Genomic DNA, 25,907 nt, shown 5'->3' with positions numbered 1-25,907 from the left:
AGTTAGGGACTGACAGTTCATGTCATAATTTACTATCCTAAAGACTTACTTTATACAAACTGACAATTGGGAGCTATTATCCATCCTGTTTGGTCAAGAAGCTTTATGCTTATGTATCTTTTATGTCAGCAATAAAATTGTTTTGAGGACTGTGCATGTAAAGAAAAATACTAAGTTTCAAGTATCCATAAGTGGCAAAATGAGGTAAAAATGCATAAATGAAAAATTGTTGATATGAAACAAACTGCTTCAAAAGTTCTGTTTCTTAAGTTCTCCAGCAGTGATGCTGTTCAGAGTACTTCAGAAAGTAACTTTTAAAGCAGATTATCTAATTTTTATTTCTCTGCTAGGAAGAAAAATCATTAGCTGAAAATCTGATATGTGGAAAGCCTCCGCCATCCCCAGGTACTTCTGATTTTTCTATTACTTTACTACACGTCTTCACTTTAATACTATGCATATATATATAAAAATATATTTTCCTGCTTGTATTCTCTAAACCTAAACTGGGGGAAGAAGGGGAAGCAATTCTCCTGTGCAGGAGGTGAGAAAGTGCTATGTGCTCTGTCATATGTATAAAACAGTAGTTCCGGGATTTTTGTTAGGTGTTTTAGACTTGCTTTGATTTTACAATCTGAATGACTTTTGGAATCTTAAATAAATGATTGTGAAATGATTAATAAAGTCAGACTAGAACTTTCCAATCCCTTAAGTCTCATCTACACTAGAGGATGTCACCATTGTTTAGTATTCCATTGCAACTGAAGTGGTAAACGTACAGTGATAGCAGATGCACGGTCTGTCTAATGCCTTATTTTTATGTTACTGCATCCATGTAACAATTCTAGGCACAGCACCTTCTGGGCTTTGTGTGTCACATGGATGGGACATGTCATGAGTGTCATGGGTTCAGCAGTAGCAGTCATTTTTCCCCTTCTTGGTAGCTGGTGTAGTGCAGTGTTTTGACTTTCAGCTCGGGAACAGAGCTGATAACAAGCGATGTTTTGGTTTGGCCAAGGACTCTGTGAGGCTCATGCTCTGCCAGGGAGGAGGGGGAGCCAGGAGGAAGCAGAGACAGGACACCTGACCCAAACTGACCAAAGAGGTATTCCATACCACAGCACGTCATGGCCAGGGTGCAACTGGGAGTTAGCCGTAAGGGCTGGGAGTCTGCAGGGGTTGGAGGAGGTATCGGTCGGAGCTTGGTTGGGCCTGGGGGGCGAGTTATCGGTCGGCTGGTGGTGAGATGATGTATTCTCTTCCCTTGTTATTTCCTTTATCATTATTATTATTGGTGGTAGCAGTAGTGATTTGTGTTATACCTTAGTTACTAAACTGTTCTTATCTCAACCCATGGGAGTTGCATTCTTTTTGATTCTCCTCTCCGTCCCTCCGAGAGCAGGGGGAGGGCAAGAAAAGGGGGGGAAGTGAGCGAACGAGTTACCTGACTGGGTTTAAACCAGGACAGTTCTTTTTGGCGCCCAACGTGGGGCACGAAGGGTTGAGATAACGACAGATCTGACCAGATTAATAGTCACTCGTCACAATGCTGATTTATTGGGTCTCAGAGTTGTTTCTCTTGATCTCACAGCTTCAGAATGTTGTAACTTATGTAGAGCCGGTATTTGCTGTGTTAGTGTTTATCAAGTGTGGGGCCTGGGCTAAGGTTCTTGTCTCACTGTGCTTTATGGCAATGGCTTGTAATACGGGTGGGCTCCAGCAGCAGGGCGGGACGGACGTGGCCGTGGACTTGTACCTGGCCATCCGGCTGCTCTTCACCGTCCTGGCCCTCACCCTACTCTCCATCTTCGTGAGGCTGCGGGGAGCCGAGGGGGAGCGGCCCCGGGAGCCGGCGGCAGCCGAACCGGGCCGGGAGAGCGGCCCCGGGGACCAAGCGGCGGCGGGAGCGGGGCCGGAGGCCGCGGGGGGACGGCTGCCGGTGGAGGAGGTCGGGGCGGTCGAGGAGCAGAAGGAAGGGGCTGCCGAGCAGCGGGAGAAGGCGGCGGAGGAGCCGAGCCCCGCGGAGGAGCCGAGCCCCGCGGAAGAGCCGAGCCTCGCGGAGGAGCCGAGCCCCGCGGCCGAGCCCAGCCCCGCGACGGCCGAGAGCATTCCCCGGAAGCCGCCCGCCGAGCCCCAGGAGGATGCAGGAGACCACGCAGCATTTCCCAGCAAGGCAGAGGAGGAAGAGCTGGACTCAGGAAAAGAGAAGCTGGCGGTGGGAGAGCCGGCAAGCACAGCAGCTACACCAGCCCCAGTGACAAGTACAGCAGCATCGTGTGAGAGTTCTGAAGGTTTAGAATGGCCTTTGGGTATCCTTGGGACCTGCCTGCTGATTGTGATGGGGATCAGCATGTTGGCACACACACAGGCTGTGTTCTACCCACAACCATTATGTCTGATCTTGAAAGTTAAACAGAGTCAGGTTTGGGTCTTGTCTGGGTTTAGACGAGGATATAGGGGGACCAAAAGGTTTTCTCCAAGGCTGGACAGTGATGAGTGGCAGCGTGTGTGGGACAGTATGGGCAAGTATCTAGTCCACTGGGCCCCTCCAGTGCTTTGGAAGCATTGGAGATGGAAGGCAGCTGTATGGAGTCCCCAGCAACAAGCTGCAGAAACTGCTTAAGGGGACAGTGAATTATTTTAAGCCTGGTTGGCCCATAGCACTTCAGGCCATCAGAGCAGAGATGCAACACAGAGATGGACTCATGATCAAGGGGTGGACTTAGCAATGGACACTATTGCCCTAGTTATTCACGAGTGTGAACACTGCACACAGTCTCTCCTGCTCTGGAAGACTGTTAGAAGAGATGGAGCCTGACATCATGGACCAGATGGACTCAGCAGCTTTATAGGGACTGGTCCATGCACTAAGATAAGAGTGCACTGAGATAAGAGTGATGGTATATTGAAAATGTGGGATCTGAGCATGACGTGAATGGTATGGAATAAGGGGTGGATAATGTCATGGGTTCAGCAGTAGCAGTCATTTTTCCCCTTCTTGGTAGCTGGTGTAGTGCAGTGTTTTGACTTTCAGCTCGGGAACAGAGCTGATAACAAGCGATGTTTTGGTTTGGCCAAGGACTCTGTGAGGCTCATGCTCTGCCAGGGAGGAGGGGGAGCCAGGAGGAAGCAGAGACAGGACACCTGACCCAAACTGACCAAAGAGGTATTCCATACCACAGCACGTCATGGCCAGGGTGCAACTGGGAGTTAGCCGTAAGGGCTGGGAGTCTGCAGGGGTTGGAGGAGGTATCGGTCGGAGCTTGGTTGGGCCTGGGGGGCGAGTTATCGGTCGGCTGGTGGTGAGATGATGTATTCTCTTCCCTTCTTATTTCCTTTATCATTATTATTATTGGTGGTAGCAGTAGTGATTTGTGTTATACCTTAGTTACTAAACTGTTCTTATCTCAACCCATGGGAGTTGCATTCTTTTTGATTCTCCTCTCCGTCCCTCCGAGAGCAGGGGGAGGGCAAGAAAAGGGGGGGAAGTGAGCGAACGAGTTACCTGACTGGGTTTAAACCAGGACAATGAGTTACTGGGTTTTTGTGTATTTCTCTGCTGTCCAAGTATCCTGTGCCTTCCCACAGAAAGTTTACAGTGATCATAAGTGCCTGAAATATTACTAAACACATTAAGCTGTCATATGTCATCAATTACAAGAGAGAGCTCCAAATCTATATATATTCTTTACTATACTAAGTTCTATACTAAGCTATATTCATGCCTACATGCTACTAGATAATGCTGACTCTTAAAAGTCTCATGGTAAGGATAGAATCTCAGCCTTCATTTTAAGGAGCTTTTCTGCCCACACAGATGAAAGAAAAATTTGAATGTGTGGTCTGTTATTACTGATGCAACAAGTATATCCATGATTTTGCAGATCATCTTAAGTTTTACTTCTGTAAGGGCTGTTAAGTAACTTCTGTTCAGTAACAGATCATTGAAGCCTGTTCAGTGAGAAGGAGGGCAAAGCTTTCATTACATAGGGGATAAAACTAAGGAGGGATCAAGAGGACTGACTGGCCCATGCAGGGTGCATGCAATTCAGTGGATATTTCTATCTTAACTCTCTAGTCACTGATGCTAGGGAGAGGGAAATCTGCTGACACTTTCTGTTCCCTTTAAAGAAGGAACGTTTTCAGTGTCTGAAAGAAAAGTGGGAGCTTTCAGCCACTCTACCATGTAGCTCTCTTTCCAAATCCACTTTTTCATTCTTTGTGGCCTTATCTTCTGGGAGCTATGAGATGATTAATGTCTTACAGGTATCGTTCATACATAATGCTAATATTAGGAAATAAGTATTAAACTTGCTGAAACTCAGAGTCTGAAAACTGTTTAAATACCTTGTACTGTGGCATTGCAGATTTGTCTATACGGGCAAGACAAGCACAGGAAAATATGAGTAAAGAGAAATTCAGAGAACTAAAACAAGAAAACTGGTCTTTGAACAAGGCATACCAGGCTATGGTTCAGCAATTTCAGGGAACAAAACAGCAAATGGAAGAACAGCAATTAAAGCTGAAGAGACTAAAACAAGAAAACACAAGACTTAAAGAAGCTGCAGAGAAGTCACATAGAGAAGGTGGGAGAAACATATGTAGTTACCTTGTTTGATTTTTCTGATTTCTTACAAGCTATTCCTTCAGTAGTAGGTTTTCGCTTACTGTCTTGAGTAAGTATCTGTGCAGAGTATTTTCGGAAAAGTATTTTCTACGTGTATAAAAATTTTGTCAAGGAATACTTACGTAGTCATGAAAGAATTAGTTGGTGGTTTGAAATGTACTATTTTCTTATTAGTATTTTTTCATGGGCTTTTTCCATTGCAGTATTTTGAGAGAAATTCTCCTATGATTCTAGCTTACTGAGGGTTTTTTCCTTACAAATTAATGTGAACATTCCTTGAATTTCGATTGAAATTTTTTGTTGGATGTTTGTTTTGATAGAGGAGGCTACAGAATTGCCTTATCTCAGACAACAAGCGCAAGAGCTGATAGATGAAAATGATGCTTTGAAAAGGACGGTTCATCGTTTAAATGTAGAATTAAGTCGCTATCAAACTAAATTCAGGCCATTGGCCCAAGAAGAGGTAAGACTCTTGGTTATAAAAGCACTTTGTACTGAAGTGTCACATTGTCCTTTGATTCATCCTTGAGTTTTTAAGACTTTACTCTAAATCGGCCAAATGGTATAGGCTTTTTCTGAAATTTAAAATAAGCATTTATCATTAAATCTAACTTGTAAGAAGTTAGACTGTCTCCTGTATTAATAATATACTGAACTTCCAGTTTTGGTGACTTTTGTTGAGTGTGTATTACATATGCAACACATGTAATTAGAAACATAAGCTTGTTTGGGTTAATAATTGTGATTGCAATGGACAGTTGTTGGTGCTTCGAAGAGCAGGAAATAATTTCAGTATCTTTTTAAAAATCCCCTTTAGCATCTGAAACTGAAAAGCTTACCCATGAAAGGGCCACCACCACCATGGCTGGTAAGTAAAGTAATACTTTCACTTACCTGCTCATTCCTTTCTGACTAAAGTGGTAGAATTTGTTTACAGGATCTAAAGTATTCTGGATATTACTTAGTTGCTCTGCTGAACCATCACATACAAGTACAACATTATAAACATTCATGTTTGTTGCATAAAAAGATGTAGGTCAGAACTTTGCAATGAAGTGTGCAGCTCCAGTTGCAGCTCCAGGCTGCATATAATCATTGACTTTGAACTACTGGATGTAAATTAAGTAGAAGTCCTGTTACCCTGATAATCATAAATACCATCTTCCGTCTTCCCTTAGTATTGTCTAGCATATAGTTTGCTTCAAGGAATATTGTTAAATTGTTAATCTTCTTAATTGTTAATCTTCTTAATAATGTTGTGGTTATTTTTAAAAAAAAATATTTTTAAAAATATTTTTAATATTAATATTTTAAAAAAAAAATAGCATATTTCAGTGATTCCCATGGTAGGAATGGTCATCGGTCTTCCAGGTGCTTCTGAATTTCTGGCAAGAAGAAGACAGTCTGTGAAACTGAATTTGTAATACGTGAAACAATTTTTCCTTGAAATGCTAATCGGATATTGCATTTTTCCTTTCTTGTCTTTATTCAGAACTGTACAGAAATAGGGAAGTCCTAAGTCCTCTTTCTGCTCTGCCTTTCTAGCTATATATAATATCCAAGAAGTACATACATATGTATTTAGTTTTAAAGATGCAGGTTTGAGAGTGTAAAAATTCCTTTCCTACTTAGTAATAAATTTGGGCTAGATTATTTATTAACTGTATTCTCATCTTGGTTTCATATTCATTTGCATACATATTCTGCTGTTTTATATATAAGTAATAGCTGCTTCTTAGTGAAGGCATAGCATCCAGATTTGTCCTTTCCAAAGCTTGTCCCTGAAGTGGTGTTCTGAAGTGCTTCTGCAGCATTATTTTGCATGTAGCTGTCTGCATGTTTGTATAAGCCCTGCACTTTTGTCTGCAAGGTATATATAAAAACAGCTTTTAAAAGTAACAATACATAACAGGAGAAATAGTAAAAAATATTGATAAGATTGTGGTTTGTGATTGATTTATATGGATTGATTTTTTTATTTTTTTAGTTGGATATGAAGTATTTGTCACCTCTCCTATTGGCTTATGAAGACAGAATAAGAGAAAAGGAAGACTTGCATCTAGAACATGAGGCAAGTTGCCACTTAAAGACCACTTACACTAAAGTAGAAATAAATTACTGAAAATTTTTTAAGGTCTTTGTCAAAGCTGTTTTCTGACTCCAATTAAAAGTGACTTTGTTTTACTTTTCCATGCATAGTTACTGTGCTATCTTATCCTACTTGGCTTGCTTTTTTTTACAGCCTGTTCAGATATAGAAGCAAGCACTACACTGGCATGTACAAGAATTGGATTCTCTGAATAGAGTAAGACATAAACACAGTCAGTGGTAGAAGGAATTTACAATTGTGATTGATTCGTAACAGGGGATTCAGTGCCCTGTGTAACTGTTCTTCCAGTTACAGGCCTGTGGATTTTGTGGTAGAAGAATATTTACTTACAGCTAGTTCAGGAATGAGTACTCTTCTTGCTCCTTAGAAGTACTTTTTTGTCAGTGAGTCTTTGAAAAATGGTGATTTGCTTCAGAGAAGAGCAGCCATAGGTTTTCAAAATAATTTATTTCCTTAAAAAAATTAAACCATATAAAAAGGAGAAAACATCAACAGTTTTATATTACTGTAAATTCATTGTATTATCCTACCATATTCAAATTTATGTTGTTCATATTGATAATATATAGTATCATCTAGTAATTTCCAGAATTTATTTTTTTACATCCATATTTTAAGGATCTACAACTTGCTTAACTCGAATGACACTTGGCAAAAATGTGACACAATTCAAATATAGATATTATTTTTAATCAAATATTACTAGATGGAAGCCATTTAGAAGTGAAGTATGCACATCTGAATTAAAGGTGAATAGAGAGAATATCATAGAATAGTTAGGGTTGGAAAGGACCTTAAGATCATCTAGTTCCAAACCCCCTGCCATCGGCAGGGACACTTCCCACTGAACCATGCCGCTCAAGGCTCTGTCCAACCTGGCCTTGAACACTGCCAGGGATGGAGCATTCGCAACCTCCCTGGGCAGCCCATTCCAGTGCCTCACCACCCTAACAGTAAAGAGCTTCTTCCTTATATCCAGTCTAAACTTCCCCTGTTTAAGTTTTAACCCATTACCCTTTGTCCTACCACTACAGTCCCTAATGAATAGTCCTTCCCCAGCATCCTTACAGGCCCCCTTCAGATACTGGAAGGCTGCTATGAGGTCTCCATGCAGCCTTCTCTTCTCCAGGTTGAACAGCCCCAACTTTCTCAGCTTGTCTTCATACAGGAGGTGCTCCAGTCCCCTGATCATCCTCGTGGCCTCCTCTGGACTTGTTCCAACAGTTCCATGTCCTTTTTATGTTGAGGACACCAGAACTGCACACAGTACTCCAGGTGAGGTCTCAGGAGAGCAGAGTAGAGGGGCAGGATCACCTCCTTTGACCTGCTGGTCACGCTGCTTTTGATGCAGCCCAGGATACGGTGCGAGCCCACACTGAAGCTGGCTCATGTTCATTTTCTCATCAGCCAACACCCCCAAGTCCTTCTCCACAGGGCTGCTCTGAATCTCTGCCCAACCTATAGCATGTTTTTACGTTTTTAACAGAAGAATTAGAAGGCACACAGGCATATATAAGTTTTGTTGATGTAAAAATCAAAACAGAATACTGCTAAAGAATTTTATGTGGATTCTTTTCTCTTCCAGAAAGATATGAAGAATTTTAAAGTTCAAGTTGAAAAGTTGGTGAAGGAGAATGAAGACCTGCATGAACAATTAAATAAAAATAACTTTATTACCCCTACAGAATGGCAAGTAATATTAATAAAAATTAATTCAAAACCTACTCATCATTTTGCTTGTTGCATGCAAACTTTTAAGACAGCCCTTAAGGGAAAATTCTGTTCCCCTAAAGCAAATTAAGTTTTGCTGAAGAGTTAGTAGGGTCATGATTATGTCTTGCAGGGCCTGTGCTGATCTGCAATGCCTAGAATAATCTTGAAGTAAAGATTAAATATGCAGTTTTGCACCTGAAGCCCATGTAATTCTGTCCCAGAGCTTGCAGGTTACATGCTTAACTTTTATACTTTTACTGATAGTACAGATGTGCCTCAGTTTTTCACTGGAATAGGGCATTAGAAGAATCTTGCAAACATAATGAAATTAAATTGTATAAAATACTTATGAGGCTTAATAACAATTTACCTAAGTCAGTTAGTAACTGAGATGGAGAAGAGACTGGTCATACTGGTTCATCACAAGATGATTGTGAGCTTTTCAGGGCAACAGCTGTAAAGGGAAAAAACAAAGGCAGTCTAGTCCTGTGGAATGTTAGAATAGATCCTTCTAGTAGAGGCTGGGCAATAACCACACAATCACATGGAAATCTGGAAAGTCTCAGTCATCCATATATAAGTACAGGGAAACAAAGCTGAAAGGGTTTGTTCTGTAGCCAAGGAAAAGGAGGGCCTCTGTTATTTGAGTTTAGAGAGATTTGCCTTTCTCCTTTAGCAAACAAAAGCTGAGAAAGGACAATGTTGCTTTCTGTAGGCACATCAGGAACAGGAGGCATACAAGGAACTACATAAGCTGTTTTTATAGGACTAGGGCAGAGTCTAGGACAAGTGGGTGTTCTTTCACCATAAACAAACCTAAGGTGGAAATTGGAAGAGGATTCTTAACCAGTGTAACAGGTTTTTCAATAGCATCCACTGTGAGCAGTGAACATACACATTCTTACTGCACTGATTATCTAGGTGGTAGTTGTATGGAAGGGACCATATGACACTGACTCTACACTAGGAGAACTTCATGGCTCAGTATGTCTCTTCCAGTCTTAATCTCTGCAGATTTAACCAGTAACATCAACTGTTAGTGAGAGCCTCCTCAAGCAGAACTATAGAAGTATTTAGTTTCTGTATAGATTTGGTTAAATAGGATGTTATAAAGGTATCAGGTTTGTGTTTTGAAAACAAATCTGGTTTGCTCAGTAGTTACATAGCTGTCTCCAAGTCATCTGGCACCATTATGTAGCTTTAATTCTCTTATGTGAGAGAAGTCTGAGAAAGCTGGGACTGTTTCACTTAGGATAATTTGTTCTTTAAAGAGGTTCAAATATGATTTTGTAACTTCACAGAGTTGGAAGCCATTAGCGTTTTCTCTTTGGACATAAGTTAATATTTGAATTATATTTAATTTATAAGCTGGTTGTCACTGCAGGCAGCAGCTGCAAACTCAAGCCAAGCTGGTTTTGGAAGAAAACGGACTGTTGATGAAGCAGCTCAAAATTCAACAAGCTAAAGCAAAAGATACTCACAGACAACATGTTCAAGAAGGTAAAGTGTTTGAGTTGCTAGTCATTTTAGCTACACCAAAGATGGTTCTGCAAGTTCAGTTTTGTTTTGGGATGGGGAGTTTGTTTCGTTGTTTTTTTGGGCAGGGTGGGTTGATTTGGTTTGGGTTTTTTTCAAGTTCATGTATGGCTACAAAGCATTGCTGAATGTAGGTAACCCTAATATGAAATGAAGCTCTCAGATGTCAGTTGATACTGAGAAGAAATGTCAGTATCACCTATTGATGTTCAACAGCGTACTCCAGTTTGATTTGTTTCCTCTGAAGATGTGAGAAAAGCTGTTAAACAGCAATATGCTCCTTCTCAGAATTTAAGAGCACTTTAAATTTTATAGGTTGGTATTTGTGGGGTATTTGCTTATTTAAATTTCAATTTAGAATTTGTAGGGCTTTTAATTTTCTGCTTTGTAACCGATGTTTATTGCTTAATATAGTTAATTACATACAGCAATATTTGATTTTACACTTTTATAATTTGATACTGGCTTAAATTTACATGCATCCTCAAATAATAATCTGTTATCTATTGCTGTTTTATCAGAGGTTTGTACTTGCCTGAATTCAGAACACTAGCTATTTCTTGTCTTGCCTGTAAATATTATTTCTTGGCTGAGATTGATTTTTCTGCTGCTAATTATTTTTTGCAGTGATAGATTCCTCTGGATACTACTTAATTAGTCTGACTTGATATTAGAAAGAGAACAAGTGTGTTATAATTTAAAATCCCCAAACTGCAACTAAGATTTCTTAGTGAAGTTTAAAAAGCAAAATTTAATTTTTATTCACAGATTAGGATGTTCTGAAAAATGTTTAATCATGCCAGATTCATGTAAGTCACTGATGAGAACAATTTCATTAAGTGAATTTATGTGGCAAAACTCCACTGCTGAATTTTTTTTATTCATTTCCCACCTAATTTCATAAATAATTTCCTTTCTGCATTTAAAGTTTCTGAGTTTCTGGTTTAGTTTTACATAGATATAGATATATATCCACCTGTGTTTAAAAGATAACTATTCGTACCCAAGCCTAAAGGACAATAATCCAAAATCAGGTGTTCCTCTTTCCAAATCTCAAATAGCAGTGTGGTATGAGTTGTCAGAACATCCCCAGGAAACACTGCCAGATTTTGTTACCTCTTGCTGGAGTTCTTATAAGGAAACAAGGACCCTGATCTTCCATTGAGTTCCTGCAACTGTTTTGGCAGCATATTTGGTGTCTGAAATACATACTACAGGAAAAACTCAAGATATCAGTGGACAGAAACTAGGCAGTTTTGAAATGTGTGCTCTACCTACTAGGCTACAAAAGTCATGTTCCATTTAGGTTCTTTCCCTGAATTAACAAAGTCTGAATCATAGGATTTTTGAGAGTAAAATGACATTTCAGTGAGCAAATAGCTTAGAGCCCTGAAAAGAAGCAGTCTTAAAGCTTTAGCACTTTTCCAAAACAAACTGTTTGGGGGGGGGGGTGGGACAGGGGACACACACCACACCAAACTAAACTGTTAAAATACAAAACAAACTGTCAAATCCACTGTTTCAGAATGCTGTGAACAACTGGGAATTAACATATTACTGGTGTAGTTGGAGTTAGTGAGTTGATGTAGCTCTACAGTGCTCAATTGTGGGGTTTTTTTTCCTCCTAAAGCTTCAAAATTGACCAAACAGATAATGATCTTGGAAGATAAGAAACAGGGTCAAGAAAAAGAAATAGCAGAGTACCGGAAGCAGCTGGAAGCTTTGCATTCTACTTGTGAAGAGCTAAAAGCCAAGTTGAATAGCAGAATAGCAGAAGAGGAGCACTTTGCTTTGGTGAACGATTTAAAAAGGTATGAGGTTACATAGGGTGCATGGAGAAACAGTTCCACAAAGCACCCACTTAAACAGATACGCATACACATGACTCTGTAGGTAAGAGGGGAACAGAAACATACGCTGGTAATCTAGGAAAGTAACTTTAAAGTGTAAGGAAAGTACTTCAAAAAATACTGTTGTGGTTTTTATAGACAACTAAATTTACAGAAGGAAATCCCAGATCTGGAGACATCAGTAGAAATGTTTCTACCATAACAGTACATACTTCTAAATGTACCTTTTTCAAGAGTAGAAGAGGAGGCATTAAAAATACAGTTTTTGTCAAATCTATTTAGTTCCGTCAACACTATTATATAAAATGTTCTTCCATCTTTAGGAAAATGTCTGAAGGATCCTGATATTCTAAACTAAAAATACTAAGTTTCTTTAGTCTTTACAATATGGAAATAACACAAAACAGCACAATGCAAAAGTGTTGTCATGCAGCATGATCTGTGAAGTAATGTTTTTCTATAGACATCCTGTAAATTTGTTTGCTTTCAAAAGCAAACTGTTGGTACAACGCCTTCATGGAAAGTTATCAGACCTTGTTTTTTGGCATTGCTGGTAATTTCTTTGGGAAAAATTAGGAAGAGAATACATCTGGACTATACAGGATATTTTCATAATTCTGTTTCAATTGCAGTCAGGATTAATTATTCTAATAATTCTGTTTGTATTATGTTTCATTCATTATTTGATATCGTATGAGATTGTAATTCCTCTCTTTTGATGTCACCACTGAACATTAAACATTCCCAGTGCATCTTTTTCATACCTTCAACATGGGTATCTTACTGTAACTTAGCTTTTTAGTGAAGCAGGTCTGTATACGATGCCTGTTGTACATTGTTGGTATTTGCAGCCATTTACAACAGGAGCAGGAGAAAAAGCAGTGTGAGGTGGAAGATCTGATGGGAAAGATAGCATCACTGCAAGCTCAGAACAAGAAACTGCTTTTAGAGAAAAACAACGTCATGACTGACAACAAGATCTTGGAAACTGAGATGCAAATGACACAAAAGACAAACAGGTCATACCACATTCTCTTTTTCTTATATATAAATAGTTGTATTTCTAAAGGCAGCAGCAGAAATACCTATAAAAACATTGTCTGACATCTCACCGTATGTAATTTTTACCTGTTACAGAAGAAAACGTGTTTCCTAAACATATCTTTGTCACATCTCGTTGTCCAGAAATTTCATAAGTTTTTTATACACACTTTTCTAATGCTAAATGCAAATTAAGAATATATCTTTAATGCTAACAGTCAGCTATAGCAATTATCATTTATGTACTCACCTGAAAAAACAGGGTGTTACGTTATCTGCAGACCTTCTCGCACACCTGAGTCATTCAGAGTTGGCTTCACAGTACTTCAAAAAGTAAAACTTTTCTTTTTCCTAATATTACTGTTATATTTTTTTTTAAATATGAGCTTGTAGCCTTTGCACAAGTTGTTTTTTTGAATCATTGTTACTGTTATTCACACAGTATATTGTAAAGAAAAACAGCCCCAGAAATGGGAAATCATACTTTTGCATTACAGATATTTTAGCTGATACGTTTTTAACAGTATATTTGATTGAGACTTGTGCAAGTTAATTTGCACATGCAGTATAAATTCTTTTTTATGCCATTATTAATTCCCAATCCTAAGATTTCCCTTTTTTATTTTTATAGACAATTGAAGAAAAAAGTAGATCTTTTGAAAGTGCACTTGGAGGAAGCAACAGAAAAAGAAGCTGCAGCTCATCTATATCTAACAAACCTTATTGGTTTGGTGGAGAAGATAACTCAGGAACGTGATCATCTTATTTTTTTGGTAATTACCTTTAATTAATGTTACTTGATATTTCACACAGTTATCACCCTACTGGCACAAGTAATTGTTAATTTGAATTATTGAAAAAAGCTATAATTTCAGTTTAGGGATTTAGCTATTTAAATAGACTTTTGCGAACAGGATAGGGACAGCAAATGATTGTTTTCTAGAAGACTGGTTAAAAACAACTACCCTAATTTCTGGAGATAACATAGTTAAGCATTAGCATTAGTATCTGCAGTGGTATATATAAAGTTTAAAAGAGTTTTTAACCTGACTTTAGAAATTGGCTTCAGTTGTTGAAGCTACACATGTTAGAAAAATAGCACACAACCATAAATTTTTAATATGTATTTCCAAATCTAAGGTAAATTATCCTTGAAGTGATCTGTATGGACCTTCTACTGTGGATCCATGTGCGCATTATTACTCCTTTTTGGTGAGCGGTCATTTTGACAGACTGGTTGAGTTTTGGGACAACTTGGAAATTGCTGGGCTTTTTAGAAGCAAACTGTTTCCTTTACAAGATCTTGGATACGGTTTCAATTTTACTTATTGGCACTCTGTCTTTAAATTGTTCTGGAAACCATTTCACAAAACTTTGTTAAAATAAAGTTTCTTTAGCTTCTGTTCAAGTAGTAGACAAAAGTTGTCATCAGTGTTGGGTAAAAAGATTCCGTAGTAGTTAATTCCTAATTCTATAAGAGGAACAACTCAAATCCTTGTCCACTGCTAAGTGGACTTTAGGGTTGTGAAACTAGGCACAATAAACATCTCCTAGGAATTAGGGGAACTGGTTCTTATCTGTAAGTCTCTGGTATATCTACCTTCAAATATTCGGCATACCACATGTGTGGAATGCCATTCGTATGGTGTGCTTACTAATACCTTAGTAGATGTTCAGAATACTTTTAACAGTAAAAGCCTGTTTCAGGAGGAAATGTCTTAACATAACTTTGATAACCGCATGACAGTGTAAACCCTGTCTTTGCCAGTGTGCAATATCTGACATCATAGTTTTCCCTTCTGAAACCTGCACCTGGAAGTACACACTAGAAAATCGTTTCGTGTATGTGCAGAGAGCTCACAGTAGGTCTGTGGAAAACAGCCCAAAACGGAGTCAACTACAACCAAAACTTTACTTAGACAAGTGTAAACTGATTCAGTCTTGTCATACAAAACAGAATTCATTTCTTCCTCCAGGCTAACATTGTCCTGTGGGTATGATGATGATCCAAGTTTGTCATCTATTATTTCTCCATCTTGTGGCTTAGAAACTAAACAGCACACAAGTCTTGGGGTTTTTTTATGAATTCCCTCTGTCTGGGCTGACAGTGGAGATATTCTGATACAGACTTTTTTTACTGAAATAGTCTAGTATGAGTAGAACCTTTAAATACTCAGTTTACTTTGCTGCCTGGTAGAGCTGAATCAGAACAATCTGTTCCTACTTGTAATCACTGAACTTAAAATGTTCCTTGGCAAAAAGCTAGATGGCAGGTATCTTGTAGTCAGGTACTCTGACAATGTTGTCTAATAATAAGGCCTAGAAAAGAAACAAACACAAAGTTTAACCAGAGCCAAACCCTAATTATTATGAAAACCCACTATTGGACATGATGTATGTTTTAAAATGTATTATCATTCCCCTCAAAATTCAGTAATTCCTTTTACGCAGATTTATTCCAGAAGAACATGGAGAGCCAAAAGGATCCAGCACTTAATTACTCTGTATTCTTACTTAATAAGGATTGAAAAAAAAAGAAGCAAATCGTAACTACATCCTCACGAAAATGAGTGGATAATCTTAATATTACTAGTTCCAGGAACAGTGACAGCCTACTGATAAATCCATTAAAACAGAGCAGCAACAAATATAATTAAATCAATTTTGGCAGCGCAACACAGATGAACTGTAATCCTGAGTTAGCAGCTGTCAAAATGGTACTTTATTATATTGTATGATTCAGCCGTCACACAGTAAATCAGAATGCCACTGACTGAGCAAGAAGCTCATGACTTCAGCAGTGCTGGTTAATTGTGACTTCTGTGAAAGGAGGTGTGTCTCTGGAGTGACATGGGTCATTCAAGGTGGTCAGACATCGCTGATTCAGTTGAAGTCTCTTACAGTTTTTAAATTGTTTAATTGTTTACAGCTTATGCAGGTTTTGTTTGGATTGCATTTTATATCTGAGAATGCAGTGCTTTTGAAATTATGGAAACAGTCATAAATAAGAAGCATTTCATAAGCCACATCAGGCATGTTCCTTGCATGAATCCCTGCCAATTGCAAGGGTTCTTTGGAGAGCAACCTACTAAATCTCACCCAAGGGCGAATTGAAGAATGGTGAATCTCAGGCATACAAATGGGATTCCTACATATCCATGTGTAGAAAATGCACAGGATTGGTTGGGTTTACATTATCAGTAGCTATAATCCTTTCAGAATAAACTGTTTCAAAGTCTTATTTTGTTAATAGAATAGTATTTGCAGTCAACTGACAATTTCTTAATTAGCCACTATTAGAATAATTTCCAAGGTTTTTTTTTTTTCATCTTTGTTTTTCAGACTGTTGAAGCTCAAAACAGAATAGCTTTGTCTTCCTTAGTGTATGTGTGTTTTCTGCCCTGTCTAAAGTAATGATTATGTTTAGTTATGTGTACTACATCTTTGCAGGTCAAATGTTTGGAAAAAGAGAATCATGGTGTTCTCAACAAAATAGTACAAGGGAGTCTACGCTTGGGAAGATTGGAAGAAAAAGTTAAGGTAATCACTGACTCTAAGCTAAATGTTATGTAAAACATTTTGGATTATTTAATGAGAAAAGTCAGTAGCTAATCTGTGTCTGTTCTATGAAAGACTCATGGATTATTTTGTACAGAGTTCTTAAAAAGCAAAATGGATTATCATTATAGTTTTCACAAACATCTTTTTCTATTGTATTTGAACATCTGCACGTCATGTCATCACATTTACACCATTACCTGGAGAATTAGTAGTGGTTGTAAAAGTAATTAAAAACTCTTACTTGTGTTTCATTTTTGCTCTGTAGTGTAACCCAGTTATCCTCTGCTACTTTTTGAGCCTGTACTAATGCTTCAACTTAAAACCCATTACAGTTAGATTTGGAAGAATGAAAAACATCTCTTGAGTCTGCAGTTATCATCAATACTTTCGTGTGGCCATAGTATAGGAGGTTTAGATACTCAGATGATACTCAAACATGTAGCCTCATTAGAGAATACATTATAAATCACGTTCACAGCTCTCCAAACAAACACAAATTGTAGTGTGTAGTTGTAGTGTAGTGTGAAATACATTTGAAACTTCTGGTTTAATATCTTTGGTGCTACCATAATGGCTTTTACTGTAAATTCAAGGAAGGAGGAGGATATCTGGTACATTTGTTTCCATATATAGGAAGTAATATATATTGCTTTAAAAAGCTGTTTTGTGCTAGGTCAAGTTTATGCAGTTTACCCTAAAGCAGAGAGTCCCTGTACCTTGCACTTTTCCAGTGAAGACTACACAGCTATTCCTGCATCGAAGTGTGCACTACTGTGTTAACACAGACCAACTCCTTCTGCGCTTCCCTTGTAAGGATCAACACATCCCATGAATTAAAACCAAAGAAAGTAAACCAAATTGTAGATGTTAAGACCTAAAGGTCTTTTCCAACCTAGCTGATTCTCTGATTCTATAATTCTAAAGTAAATTAACAAAAAATTCTGTGGGATTTGTTTTTCATTGAGAAGTCTCAAACTGAATCAAGGTCTGATAGATCTGTAATCAAACACAGAATCACTGTGAAAGTCGTTAAAGCTAAGTAATTGTTATTGCTAAAATAAAACCCCAAACCACATTGCCATTTCTGTGCACAGCTTTATTAGATATTTTAAACTGTCCTTAAAATAGCAAATAAAAGTGATTCTTTTTATAAACATCCACTTCCAGTTTCAGATGTAGCAATTACTATAAACAAACTTTACAAAGCTTTCACTGGGCAAAAAGTTGTAAATTATCAATACAACCATATGAAATTTAGAAAATAACAGTAGAGTATTATCAAACAGATGGAATACACATATTTGGAAAAATAGATAATTATTTTGCAGGATCTGTGTTAAAGAAACAAAACGTAGTTTTGTATTTTAATTCTGAAAACAAATTATGTTTATTTCTACCTTTATATAGTTCAGTTGATGTGAGAATTTTTCAGGCATATTGAATCATGAAAAATATTAAAGCACAAAAACTGTTCTTTAGTTGGCCCTTTAACATTCAACTGCAAGCTTTTTTTGTCATAATTCTTATTACTCAAAACTTTCTGAAAAATTGGATTGTACAGTGGAATATTTAATGTTTCTCTTTGACGTCAGAACAAATTTGACTCAAATCTGAACTAGCTTGTAATGGGACTCTTGGTTTTTGTTTCTGACAATGTATTTGATAAAAGCAGGGTAAGGGTGTTATTGAATAACATTCAAATATCTGTTCTGTTGGCAGATATGAGATGGTGGTCTAATACAATTTTTTTACTTCAGGATCAAATGATAGTAACCACCATCTTTGTAGTAAAAGAAACACAGAATAGTGCCATGTTGTCATTTTGCCCATATTCACACACAAGTTATTGGGCTTTAACAAAAATACATGTATATCATACTAGACACATTTTTATCTGTCAATAAAGGTTAAAGTTTGTGATTAAGTTGTTTTATAGTTCAGTTAAAAATTTACCAGTGATAAAACACTGCATCTCAGGTTTGCGAAGAGCAGAGGCACTGGCAGAAGCCATATACAAGACGTGCTGTTAGACTGGAGGGAACAACACTCACACGCACAAATCTTAGGCTCACTTTCTGAATCACTAGTACATAGATCCCAAGAGGGAGGGAACCAAAGCAGAGAAATCCAAGCAGTGATACCAGTATTCTGGGAGCGTGCTTGAGTAGCTTTGGAAAGAGATCTTGGTCCAGCTGATCCTGAGAACTTAGAGATATGACTCAGTGCCATGGTCAGCATAGTAATCTGAGGCAGAACTTTGACTGGGAGTCCCTGGGGAGTCTCTTTTTACCTCCATAATTGTAATTATGAAGCAGTCTGATGATCCTTGGGAAGAACTTGAGGATGCCAGGGTTTATTATGTTGAAACTGTTTTTTTACAGTCAGAATTCCATACTGGTTTGTCTTTTAGTATGAGCTTGAACTAATGTTTGTATCATCAGGATTCCTGTCTCATAGCAGCAAAAGGGACAGCTAACACAGGAAGATCCGTCTCCTACGTGAATTATTTTAGTCAAACATCTAGCACAAGTTCTGGGAAGACGGTTCAAGATTTTAGGCTTGCACCTGTGAATAGTAAATCTCTGATAATGGATTTTGCACTCCAGTTCATCATCAGGCACCTTTATCTTTCCTTCAGTGCAAACGTAATTCATCTTTAAATTAAACACCCTGTCAAAATGAAGTCAGATTATAACAAGTTGTTTCATGGATTCTGAATCTCTGTTTGATAGTAATTTTGTCAAACAAAGTTTTAGTAAAAATAGGTAGAAAACAACCTTTATACTGAAGATACCTCTCATCTAGCATCTTCCACTCTAACTCCCCTAATTTTCATGCAACTTCAACAAACAGGCTGCCCTTATTTTTTTCCTACCAGTATCCAGTCTTGGTCCATCTGGCAGGAAGGAAAGACAGTACTTACTAATTTGCAATCTGTCCCTGGAGAAGATAGAAGCGAGGAAACTAACCATAAAACCCATGTAGTCATTATTGCATTTAGGAGTTGATATGCTGTCAGCAGTAATCATGAGAGTCCTTGATGCATGGAACTTTATCATTTAACTTCAGTCATAAAATGCTTAAACCCGCATTTGAATCATCATGCGAGGTCCCTTCCAACTGAACTATTGTAGTTGAATTCAATATCATGACAGAACCAGTAAATTATTATGCACAGAGCAGCTTTTGTGTACCAAAAAAAGAAAAAGGTTTAAATATATCCATTTTACTTTCTTCCCCCCTGCCCAGTGTTTTCAGTCTGAAAGGCTAGCATAGCAATTTCTTTTTTGATGGGGTGTTTTGTTGGCATTTTTGCCATACTTACTGTATCATCACAGGAGCTATGTCAGCTTCAGTACCAGCTGCTGCATCCATGATCTTTCCTCATCTTGGGTGCGTACTACATACTGGCAGTGCCATGACATTGGGCAGACTACCCTCTGCAGCTCTGGAGGAAAATACTACCACTTCCAGCTACATGTTGTCACCCGCTTCCTTAAAATCGTCATCTCCACAAGTCTGTTAACTGCTACCTGCTTCACTTTAGAGAAAATTAACAGGACGTTGTCTTGAGCACGGTGGTAGCCTACTGTGAAAGTTCTCTAAGTGCCAGCAGTTGTGTCAGTGTGTCCAGAACCACCCCAACCCCGCCAGGCTCTCACAGCAAATAGGGAGCAGCCTGGGTACCCCTCACTTAGTGAAGTGCTGAAGTTCTGCTGAGATAGCTTACACATTTTAAATAGACTTAGTTACAATCGTAGGAGCATGATCAGAATTACATCTGTCCCTTATAGCTGAGGCAGAGTCCAGGTTAAAACACACACTTCCCAGTAGCTGGATGATCAATGACCACTAGGCAAAAAGTGGATTTCACCAGTACTATTGACCACTTTCTTTATCAGCCTTTTTATGTGTTAAAAGAGGAAGTTGTTTCTAGTTCTCTGTAACAGTGATAGGCACCTGCCCTGCATAGATAATGTCAGGTGCCAGGTCTGGAGCTGGAGGAGGCATTTACTGACAGAGTTGAAAGTTCAGCTTTTCTCTATGTATTGATAAATATGACTGCTGGACAATTAGTAAGCGACATGTGCTATGCAATGTAGCTTTGCATCTTGGAAAACAAACCTTTTTTTTTTTCCCAGCTAATTCTTTTGACTCTTACGATGAACATACAGCACTGTACACACTAGTTTATATGCAGAACAAACTGTGATTTTAACACCTTCAAATTAATGAATAGGTAACTAAAACCATAATGCAACCTTCTTCACATATTTAAGCAAGGCAGCACCAATGTAAAGATTAAACTGCTAATTACTATCCCTAGCTATTTCTTTTCTTGGTAGTGAGTTATTCTTATTTCTGCTATTAATCCTATTTTCCCTATTATCTTCAACTGTTACAGGTATATAAAAAGAAAGCAACTGGGAAGCTTGGAGATATCAGTCTTAAGATGATTGAACAGGAGAAAGAATTTGCTGGGAAGACTGCTTGGTACCAGCATGAAGTGAAGCAGCTTCAGCGTCTGCTGCAAGACAAGCAGGAAACCCTGGATGAAGTGCTGCAGCAGAAAAGGTAATCAGTCATGGGCAGGAGCAATCCAAGTAGATCTGATGTGTAAAAGGGGAGACAATTACACACAGCTGCCAGCTCTTGCCTCATATGGTATTGTCTCTTAATTTCCAACTCTGAGACCTTTTGAAAGAGGGATGGATGACTATTACTGTTTTTCAGATTTCTTCTCAAAAAGACTAATAATCTGCACCTTGTCTTTGATTTGGGGTGTGTGTATATAAATCATGAAGGTACATGTTAATTATCAATCTTTTACTAAAGGCTGAACACTTTCCCCTCCACACCCCTCAACAGCTTTCAGAATAGTAGGAAATTAAGGGAATACATGTGATGGGTTTCCTTACCTTACTGCTCTGTTAATAAGTGACTTAGATGAGCTGTGTGCAGTATAAAAAGATAATTTAACAGATTGTACAAGATTATGACTGTCAGTGTTGAAATGTCCTTTTAATAGAGTCCTTTAAAGGCACATTTTCCTTCTGGCAGTGGAAAGATTCATATCACATTGACCTTATCAGCATACAGCAAAAAGTTTTTACAGCTGAAGAGAGGTAAGTAAGCAGTCATTTGGCAAGTCATCTCAGCCTCTGTGAAATAATAGATCAAAGAATAGTAGAAAAACAGGGTTTGGTACCATCTACCTGATATCAGCAGAGTTTCTCTTGATTACTTTATACAGTGCTATTAAGCAGTGTGACAAAACAGTATTTTGACTATTCCACATTTATTTGGAAATACTTTATTTAGGATTTATCATTTATTGCATTTCATACTTCTGAGTTCAGGTTAACAGACAGTTAAAGAGGTTTTTTAGATGTAGCATAATTCAAAGTCCCAAAATATGGATCTTCAAAAGTTTACCTTTCTACCCCCAAAGTAGGTAAATGAGATGATGTAACACAGCAATGTCAAATAATTAATTACACTTTCCACACAGTATACTAAATTCCCTTTTCCCTCTTCAGGCTCAATTGACTTTTCTTCACTAAGCACACAAAATTAGTCCATTCCAATCCTAACTATTCTGTGAATCTGTGAATTGTTCTTTAGATAAAGAAAAGCTTTTAAAGCTTCTAAAGATACGCAAATTTTACTTTCCTAGAAGCTGCTCTGTAGAACCTTCTCAATAATTACAGCCTTTGCTAGAGAATATTGGAAATTCACAGCAACCTTTTGCCTACAGGAACTGATAAGAAGCCATTTTCTGTTCTTTGAGCAGCTGATAATGACATTTTAATTGTTTACAGAGTAATCTTCTGAGTGATCATTATCACATACCTTTCCTTAGCTGTATGGCATGTTTCAGATATGAACAGAGTTGTTAATGTGCTTCCAGGGTAGAAAACCAGGTTCATAAATGCTTCAGGTCTCTTTCAGAGGGCACTTACCCTGAGGTCATGGTGTGTTTCATAAGTCTTCTGCAGAGCAGCAGTACTGGGAGATCATTACAGCTGCTGTACTTTGGATGTTAAATGTCTGAGTTATGAACTACTTTAGGCTGTCCTCAGAAGAGGGCCAACAGTAGAAAATCTTCACAGCCATGCACAGGCAAAGGAGAGGAGCTGTCCTACCTGTAAGGTCACACATAAAATGGTAACACCAATACAGATTGTTAATCTTTGTGTTAAGGATTATGTAAATAAACTGTTAGATGACAGATGAAAATGAGTTCTTGTGCCAGCCCAAATAACATTTCTCACAGATTAAGGTTGGATGACTTCAGTGTCTTTTGTAAAGAAGAATCTGCTTTAAAATCTACTTCTGTTGACTTTTTCATCTTCAAACACAGTGCAGCACTGGCATTTTGCTTACTCTCAAGCAAATACAAATCTTGCATTTTTTGGCCAGGTTTGGGATTGAGTGCAGTTTTTATTTTTACTCATTTTATAGAATCCCAGACTGGCCTGGGTTGGAAAAACTTTACAGCTCATCCAATTCCAACTGCCTGTCATGGGCACGGACACCTTCCACTAGAGCAGGTTGCTCCAAGACTCATCCAGCCTGGCCTTGGACACTGCCAGGGATGGGGCAGCCACAGCTTCTCTGGGCAGCAGCGTACATCTATGAGAAACATTGGTGCTTTTTCCAAAAGACATCTGGAAACAGGACACATTTATAGCTGAGTATGTATCTGGTTCTACATGCCAAGTTTGTGTTTGAAGAGGTGAACCAGCTGCTATGGGCATGGTAACACTGGTTACCAGTAACAGGAGTCCCAGGGGTTACCTCTGGGGCTGTGATCTGCACAGGGTAATGTCACAGTAGTCATAGTCAAGGATGGCAGTGCTGTGCACAGCTGAGGGAATTTCTGGTGAGATACAGGAAGATGTAAGAGGAGGGAGGGGAGGGCTGTTCTCAGAAGAAACTTGAGTGTTGAGAAAACCAGACCATCAGCAGCAGCACCCTGAAGGAGGAAAAAAACACCCAACACACATTACATAATTCACTCATTTATGCTTGGGTGGCAAGACAAACAGGCCCATAAAGTTATAATGCCTTAAAAGGCCTTGAGGTTTCCAGAGCTTGTATTTGGCCTCCACAAAGAGGCATTAGCTAAGCACCAAGGCGACTTTCTGATCAGACACTTCAGCCTTGGAGCAAAGAGATGCAGGACTCCTGGCAGAAGGGGCATGTGGTACAGACGAGCCCATCTTAGGAAGCAGAACCACAGCCCCACAGATACTGATGAGTCCTGGATTCAGTGGACAGCGACAGTCATGATATTTGGACCTTGCCTGTGCTGCTCTTTTACAAGGGTGTGTTGTGACAGGACAAGGGTGAATGGCTTTAAACTTACAGTGGGTAGATTTAGATTAGAGGTTACGAAGAAATTCTGCAACGTGATTGTGAGGCCCTGGCACAGGGTGCCCAGAGAAGCTGTGGCTGTCCCATCCCTGGCAGTGTTCAAGGCCAGGTTGGACAGGGCTTGTAGCAGCCTGGTCTAGTGGAAGGTGTCCCTGCCCATGGCAGGGGATTGGAAATGGATGAGCTTTAAGGCCCCTTCCAACCCAAACCAGTCTGGGATTCTATGACTAAATCCAATTTACTTACTACATGGGTCCAGATCTTTTTTCCCATCCTCGCCTCTCTAGCATTACAATTAGCTTTTTTTAAAAAAAGGAATGAATTTCAATTATCATTTCATATGTCACCTGCAGTTTATTATTTGTTTATCCACATCAAAATTATGTACTGCTGGAAAGTACTTTTTAAATTAGTTTTTTTTTTTTTTTTATTTTGTTTATTTTTAAGGAAAACTGAAGGGGAACTTGAAATCATTTGGGAATCCACATCCAAAGAAAACAGGAGAATGCGAGAACTCTTATATAAATCCCAGGGAAAGAACAACGTGTGGAGCACTGCCATAGCTCACGAGCCACATTTAGATGAAAGCTCTCAGAAGGACCTACTATATGGACATGATTTTAGCTATTGTGATGTGAAACTTTCATCCACTACTAAAAGTGAAATTGAGCAAGAATTTCAGTGATAAGAGCAAAGATGCATTATGCATCTCAGCCAAGAAACAGAACACGGTGCTTGAAGCTGACTTTCAGCAACACAAGATGTAATGGAAGATCTGCCCTCTTCAAAATGATTGTATTTTCAACGTCATCGGAATAAAAACCTAGTATTATTACCCAGCTGTACCATCAGCAGTGTAGATTAAGCCTAAAATAGGACTTCAGCTTTTGAAGAAAAAGCTGTTCCTTGTTGAGGCAAAACGTGGCACAGCTTGAAGTCCACATAAAAGACACCCAGTTAACAAACTGGTAAGCTTGACCTTCAAGCACAGACACACACCTTGCCGCAAAACAAGCAAAGAGCAAGACAGCCTCTGATACAGTAAATAACACATCTCTGTTATATATGTTTCAAGTTAAAACACAAATTCCAATAAATTCTTCCCAAATCACCAAATAAAGGACACATGGAATATGACCAAAGTTGAAAAAAAAAAAAATGTGTTGCATGTTCTCACTGTTGGTGATGAAGCATCTTTACTGCCTGTGTGGCAAGGAGTGTCGTGGCACACTCCCCTCCTCTGGGTTTAATTGCCCTTTTGAATAAGTCTTAAGTAAACTGCACAGGGAAAACCCAGTCATACTGGTAAGTCCTTGGAAGCACAAGTGAGATTTTCAGAACTCTCTATATTGGTCTAACTGTTCTCCCACTGAAGAGGGAATGCCTGAGAATGACACCCCGGCCACATCAGCTGCTTCTTCCCCAGCTCCCCTTTTCGAGGAGTGTTCAATACCTGGGTCAAAGGACAGAGGACAGCACATCAGCACCAGCCCTCTACATGCAGAAATGCTACACTCACTTTGGCATTTGCATATCATTCAAACATTATGTTAAACTTTAAATGAGCTAAAGTTCATCGAATCCCTGGGAGATGCCACAGTGTTTCCACAGCATATGCAAGGAAACAGAGAAAACACAATGTCCCGTGAGTTAATATGACCTTTTGTGGCTCAGGAGCACTTTCTGGTACACCAAGGAGAGCTGTTAACAGCTATTTCAAATACACATGTACAGATCGTGTACCTGACATCCTTGGACAGTGAAATCCAGGAATCGTTTCAGATTAACAAAGGCAAACACATTTACAAGACTGTCAAGTGTCTTACAAACAGCATTAATGATTAGACAGGCGCTTCTCTCCAATGCCTTCTGACAGTTTGGAAACAAACTCTTACTCTCTCAAAGAACTGGTTTTCCCTTAAGTCTCTTTCAGATGAAAGATGAAGTTCTGAATGTTCTTCATCTTACATTAAAACACTTGTTTTTAGGATGTTTCTGTGTCCAAAAAGAACATGAAAATCATGTTTACTGCACTAGTTTTAGGACTAGAAAAAAAAACATAAAAGATAGGCGTCACACAGAAATGCTC

The 25,907-nt window shown here is 38.7% G+C and overlaps 1 protein-coding gene across 7 annotated transcripts in view; it reads left to right on the top strand.

Moving 5' to 3' along the window:
• The window catches only part of CEP89 (centrosomal protein 89), a 31,614-nt gene extending 6,951 nt beyond the window's left edge, over nucleotides 1-24,663 (top strand). For 5 of the 7 annotated variants that reach the window (XM_062604903.1, XM_062604907.1, XM_062604906.1 and 2 more), the window contains 13 exons: nucleotides 351-405; nucleotides 4,368-4,586; nucleotides 4,948-5,090; nucleotides 5,445-5,504; nucleotides 6,615-6,702; nucleotides 8,327-8,430; nucleotides 9,839-9,950; nucleotides 11,617-11,797; nucleotides 12,688-12,855; nucleotides 13,509-13,650; nucleotides 16,328-16,417; nucleotides 20,844-21,013; nucleotides 24,266-24,663. In XM_062604903.1, the coding sequence (XP_062460887.1) occupies nucleotides 351-405; nucleotides 4,368-4,586; nucleotides 4,948-5,090; nucleotides 5,445-5,504; nucleotides 6,615-6,702; nucleotides 8,327-8,430; nucleotides 9,839-9,950; nucleotides 11,617-11,797; nucleotides 12,688-12,855; nucleotides 13,509-13,650; nucleotides 16,328-16,417; nucleotides 20,844-21,013; nucleotides 24,266-24,503 (1,770 nt within the window). In that variant the 3' untranslated portion in view covers nucleotides 24,504-24,663. The remainder of the gene's footprint in view (nucleotides 1-350; nucleotides 406-4,367; nucleotides 4,587-4,947; nucleotides 5,091-5,444; nucleotides 5,505-6,614; nucleotides 6,703-8,326; nucleotides 8,431-9,838; nucleotides 9,951-11,616; nucleotides 11,798-12,687; nucleotides 12,856-13,508; nucleotides 13,651-16,327; nucleotides 16,418-20,843; nucleotides 21,014-24,265) is intronic. The other 2 variants (XM_062604904.1, XM_062604905.1) reach the window with 2 other exon arrangements.
• Nucleotides 24,664-25,907: the final 1,244 nt, after the last annotated feature.

The sequence above is a fragment of the Pezoporus occidentalis genome, unplaced genomic scaffold, assembly GCF_034315485.1.
Source record: "Pezoporus occidentalis ecotype Australia unplaced genomic scaffold, CSIRO_AGI_Poc_V1 ctg89, whole genome shotgun sequence".
In the NCBI taxonomy this organism is placed as follows: domain Eukaryota; kingdom Metazoa; phylum Chordata; class Aves; order Psittaciformes; family Psittacidae; genus Pezoporus; species Pezoporus occidentalis.
This window is presented reverse-complemented; position numbering and strand designations above follow the sequence as displayed.